At 39.6% G+C, this 6,052-nt stretch overlaps 1 protein-coding gene across 5 annotated transcripts in view; it reads right to left on the minus strand.

The window, feature by feature from the left end:
* Positions 1-4,072, minus strand: part of LOC119737269 (copine-8-like) — a 41,692-nt gene extending 37,620 nt beyond the window's left edge. For 2 of the 5 annotated variants that reach the window (XM_038211470.1, XM_038211472.1), the window contains exons 1-2: positions 4,050-4,072; positions 1,005-1,101 (exon numbers count right to left, since the gene is read on the minus strand). In XM_038211470.1, the coding sequence (XP_038067398.1) occupies positions 1,005-1,087 (83 nt within the window). In that variant the 5' untranslated portion in view covers positions 1,088-1,101; positions 4,050-4,072. Of the gene's footprint in view, positions 1-1,004; positions 1,102-4,011 lie in introns of those variants that run through there. The other 3 variants (XM_038211469.1, XM_038211471.1, XM_038211473.1) reach the window with 2 other exon arrangements.
* Positions 4,073-6,052: the final 1,980 nt, after the last annotated feature.

Consider the following 6,052-nt stretch of genomic DNA (forward strand, 5'->3'; position numbering starts at 1 on the left):
TAATCTGCGATGGACTAGCATCCCATCCAGGGGGAATTATATTCTCAGTCGTTTCATGCTACTTTAACCGGAGATCAACGCCAGCCTGATGGGCCACAGGTAACAGTGTATGAACAATAACAAAGGAATGCCTTTGTCTAAAGCTCATTTGAATAGCTTGTGAGTTGAATTGGGACTGGAGGACTTGTGATGGACTTGCATGGATTTGTGATGGACTTGACTACTTTAATTGCCAAAAAAAATTCCGCTTCTGGTAATTACCGTGCCATTTCCTTGATGAGTTTAACCTTGTTCAGGTCTGAGCGGAAGTTTTTCGAAAAAACAGCAGTAAAAGTTTTGAGTCGTGGTCATTAAATTCCTGTATCCAATTTATTCAAAACCCACGACAGAATGCACACATGAGCAGTACATGAAGAGTGTCCGGATCGGAAGTGCGATACCAAATTTTCGGCAGCGTTAATTACATGTGCGGTCACGTGACTACTTTTTCGCGATCGATTTTCCCTTTTCGAGCTTAGTGCCGTTGCATGTGGGGTATGTTTCTAATAACTGTTGCACCCACGGACAGCTCAATCTCCCATTTATCAATTTTTAAATCTCTATATCCAAAGTTGTGTTCTTTTCACTGAAAAAAAGAAGATTTTTAGAACAGCTCTGACCTCCTCATGATGCCTTTTACGTTACGGATTTTCAGTCTGGGTCACATGAGCGTCCCCCCCCCTCCCCGAGCCATTTTGCAATCACGATTTCAAGCAAGATGTTGGTATCTGTGAAATGGCTTATGCTATTTTACATGGAGGCAGTTGGAGGATTTTTTGCCTGGGGAGTAAAGGCAGGTTCAAACTCTGCACAAAAGTGAGTGTGACGTGAATTTGTGATGTCAGGGCAAGTTTTTTTTCAACTCTCGCGAATTTTGCAGCGAATGCTTCGTGACGTCAAATTCCCATCGCGTTCGCATGAAATATGAACCTGCCTTTAGGTTAAGGAAATTAAACCTCACCCACCTGCATGAAACAGTAAGCTCCACCTTCGTAGCAGGAATTGACTGACCCAGTAACATCATGTTAACGTCTCCGACATCCGCCATCTTTAAATCAAAGTCTTGCAAGAGGAAATTACAAACAAAATACACATTATTGATACATTTTTAATGGGGAAAAAATACATAGGGCATCCAGTAGTTCATTTCGGGAAGTAAAGAGAGAATTATTTAGGAAATTAATTTTGAACTTAAATAGCAGATCGCGTGATTGGTGAAATACATAGTCAAATGCAACTTTGTATACAAAGCAGTGAAAATGCATATTTTTGAACAATATCCAAACAAATTTTGACAAGTTTCCAGGTCCCATTTTTCTACTAATTTGCAAAGACTAGTTATAAATTGAGCATCAATGACGGTAAACTTTTAAGGTTTGTAATTATTTCTAAAAAATGGGCACAGTTGATGTGTATTTTTTTCTAGCCTTGCATTGTTCTTATTTATTTATTTCATCCTTTTGTCTTTGGTCAGTTGTCAACTCTCATTTTTCGAACTTTGTCTTTCTTTGGTTGGTCGTACTAGTCTAGTGCAACCGACCCTAGCTTGGAAAATCCAGCTCTAAGGCTCATCCTCACATGGGAAAGAACATTTAGAAATGTCATGAATCATCTTATCACCAAATTTAACAGCATTCTCTCGGATACAAGTCACCCCCTCAACCCTTTTATTACTTGCAATCGATCTGGCAGAGTACGTCAATTGAGTCTCAAAACAAACAGGTTCAAATCTTCATTTTTACCATGGGCTATTCAGATTTTTAACTCAACATTCACCAGATAGTTTTTTATCCCTACGGCTTGTGGTTTTTATTTCATTCAAATGTCCTAGATTAAGATAAGTTGCTTTTAGCTGTGTTTTATAACTCAGTTATTCCATACCCAACTCTACTCAGCCCTGCCCCTCCCTACACTGCCCTACCCTGTTCCAATGTTTCCCTTATCCTACCCTCTCTTTCCATGCTCTCCTCCCGTTTTCCCTTCTCACCCCTCTCTACCCCTCAATCATACCCTGCCCTATACATGTTGCACATTGCCAGACCCAGCTGTTTCCATCCTGTCCCGTCCTATTTTTCTTCATTTCCTTCCCTAATCACCCCACAGCCCGAAATCCTACTTTACTGCTCTTAGAGTTTTTATGATTGTATAGTAGTAACTGTGTTTTTGTATATATGTACATGCTATGATATATTTTGGTCTTGTCATGTTTTGTGTATTTTTTAAATTATTGGATGTACACATATTTTTAATTGTACACTGGGAAATGAAGTTTCATGTAATTTTGAGCATGACAATAAAGAAATCTAATCTAATCTAATCTAATGAGTCTTTGCCCAGGCTAGCTCTGGACTTTCCAAGCTAGTACGACAAAGATACAATTTGGAAAAAAGAGAGTTCAACTTCTTAGTTCTGTTACGCCCCAACTATCGCATCGGTCCCAACTACAGTTGGGCCTGTCCCAACTGTAGTTCCACAGTTGGGCTGGCCCAACTATAGTTGGGCCTGTCCCAACTATTGTTGGGACGGTCCCAACTGTAAGTTTTCCCGCTGGGCCACCCCGATCTTTTTATTTTGCGGTGTCCCAACTATAGTTTAATTGATGTACAACTATAAAACGTTCCCTACAGCTCTGATACACGTCCGACTTTACTGGGGACCACTGAAATTAGCTATTGATGGGGCGAATCTATAGTTGGGCCACCCCAATCTTTTTATTTTGCGGTCCCAACTATAGTGTACATTGTTGTATGATTATAAAACATTCCCTACAACTCTAATACACATCTGACTTTACTTGGGACCAATGAAATTATCTATGGGTGGGGACCATCTGTAGTTGGGCCACCGCAATATATTTATTTGGCGGTCCCAACTATAGTTTACATTGATGTACGACTATAAAACATTCCCTACAGCTCTGTTACATGTTGGACTTTACTTGGGACCTTTGACACTAGCTATGGGTGGGGCCCATCTATAGTTGGCCGGCCATGGCAATCTTTGAAAATGTTGCTGGACAATAAACCCAGCAGCTGGACAACTCATCCAACTAGGCAGTGCCACGTGACCGGCCAGCCTTGCGGCACGCATGCACGACGAATACACGGTGCCAGCGCCGCGGAACATTTAATCCAACAAGATCTATCTCAAGCATGAAGCATCCGGCGCAACTCCAGTCCCAACTATAGTTGGGCCGACCCAACTGCCGCACTATAGTTGGGACAGTCCCAACTATAGTTGGGACCGATGCGATAGTTGGGGCGTAACAGTTCTAGCACCCCAGTTATAGGTTACTGGGTCTAATTTCATCCCCCACTGCCCAGCCATCATGGCCATGACCTAGTCCGAGTAACTTGGACCCAACTTATCACCTTTTAACATTCAGATCGGACATGGTCTGGCGATAGCGTCTTCAGCGTTTGTGTACAAAGTCTTCAAGTATTTCCTAACAAAATTGGAAATGTTTCTCAGTCCCAGATGTCATGGATGTTCCTCAGTCCTCATGTCTTCTCATCATTTTTAACATTCAGACATCACCTGATCACCAGACCATGTCCGAATGTTAAAACGGCAATAAGTTGGGTCCAAGTTACTCGGACTAATTGAGATGATATATGACGAAAAAAGTGGCATCAATGTCTATCATGTCTATGAATCAAGTTGCAACATTTTTTCCTAATTTTTAATTGTATAATTTTTTATATGGATTATGATTTTAAAAAGGCAAGATTACCATATGCGAAGTTCACTAATTTTCCTCTGTATTGACTAACAAGCCCCCAGATAGCAATTTCATGTCATCAAAGTCAATTTGAGCAGTGAGAAAATACAAGCATTTTCTTAGAAAACACTTAGAAGTTTTCAGTCCACTCTCATAGGGTTTGTACACAGAGTGTTGAGTGAACTTCGTATATGGAAATCTTTCCTTTAAAAATGGCGTCAGGATGCCACATTCGTTCCCAAAATACTCACTTTACTTCAGGCTTTACAGGCTAAACAATGAAACTAACTTGTAATTATTTATTTTCTCGACCTCCCGCGCCTCGTTGCCACACCTTCACACGTACACGACCGTGCAGTAGGCCTGTCACTACAGTCAACTGTGCCAAGGCCAAGCTAGCCGTCCACCGCACCGTCTCCCATTCCCAAGTTCGACTTCGAGTTGTTTCTGCTGCTGATATGAATCTAAATCACAACACTTATACACTGTAACGACCCACTCTTAATTCTAAATGTCGAGAACTTGATCATGCAATACTGAATGGCACAAACTCCTCGAGATTTTCTCATTTTCTTGCCGTGGAAAAACACAGTGATAGCTCCATGGTGTGATTAACAAGTTTATTTTACTAATGGTTGTTCCGGTTCAAAGGTCAAACGACAAAAAATATACGGCTGTTTACGTGCCGATGTGTTTTGGAAATTGTATGGAAAGATGACGTCACCGGACAAACTTTAATTTATGCAAAACGGCATGGAGAAATCCGGGGAGGGGGGGGGGGGGGGGGGGGGGAATGCAATAATTATGTCATCGAGCCATCATATGCAATGTTCTGTTCCAAAAGATTTAGCTTCATTCAGTCACTGCTGATACAAAGTATACATACTAGAATCAAGTAACAAAACCTTAATTGCTGCGTAAAAAAGATGGCACAATATCATGGCTGGGTAGCAACAAAAAAATATATTTCTTCATATTGTGAAGTCTAGTTATTAAACAATAAAAATTACTGTAAAATTACACATTTCATTGTAATAAAAAACAATGCTACATTGACACCTATTGCAAATACAACTATTTCAGTGTTATTTCATTCAGAAGCTGCCCTCGTTTAAAGTTTCTTTGTTCTACAACGCGTAATTAAACAAATTGAGTTTCCAGCAACATTCACATCAAATAAGTCTACTTGGTATCTTTTTATTTGATTTGAAATTTAACGGCTTTTCTTGCCATGACATATATTATTTATACTGATTTTCACATGGATAACACATTGTCAGCAAAAAAATATATATTATGAAAAACCAGTATTAAATTCACAGGAATACAACAAATGTTGCATACTTTAATTTTCTATAAAAAAAATCATGCATTGTTTAACATCATCACATATTATATAATATATTAACATTCCATTTATATAAAATCTGATTGAACAATTACATAAATCTTACTGCACACAAAATAAAGGCAAATAGATGCATATAAACCACACATCATTATATTCTGCAAGTAACTTGTAATCGGCTACTTAAATTACACGTACATTTACTTGTTTAAACTAAATTTCAGAGAGGATATGTTCAGATATTTTGGCACTTTCGTAATACAGTCCAGCAAACCAGACTTTAATGTGAAATGTTCTGAAAAACACACAATAAAATTACTTTTATATACAAACAGATCCTGCACAAGTCCACTAAATTGCATTTCATGTCTGCTGTCTAGAATCATTTCAATATTTCTCATGGACCTTTATCATACTGCCACCATTTCAGTCATGTTCCCTGTATGTTGCAACAGTACCAAATGATGATGGTTTTTGTGCAAAAAGGAACCAGACAATTTTTCCTTCCAGCCTCGCTTTGGTTACGTTGATTTGAATGGGAAAAATCCAAATGACCGCAACATGATAATGGTCTATTGTACAACTTCTCGTTTCAATCACATTTTGTTGTGAATCAGAAGGAATTGTTGCAACAACATTACTCATAATCTTTTTTTGCATAACAACTAACTATTTAACCCCACGGGAAGCGGTCATTGGAATGCAGTTGCCAGCTGTGGTATGCCGTGGCACACGGCTAGTGGGTAGTTCCACAGCTAGCTGCTGCTTTTGTGCAGTCCCGCTACCACACAAAGGCTGTGCAGTCATGCGGGCCACTTGCTCTATGTGTGGAGGAATGTCCCCATTATAACCCGTGCTTAAGGGGTTATAAACCTTCAGGTCAGTGGATACTGTGCATCATTGAGAAAACAGAGAAAAGGTACGCACAATTTTGGGGTCTCGTA

This window comes from Patiria miniata, unplaced genomic scaffold (genome assembly GCF_015706575.1).
Source record: "Patiria miniata isolate m_02_andy unplaced genomic scaffold, ASM1570657v1 HiC_scaffold_3, whole genome shotgun sequence".
Classification (NCBI taxonomy): domain Eukaryota; kingdom Metazoa; phylum Echinodermata; class Asteroidea; order Valvatida; family Asterinidae; genus Patiria; species Patiria miniata.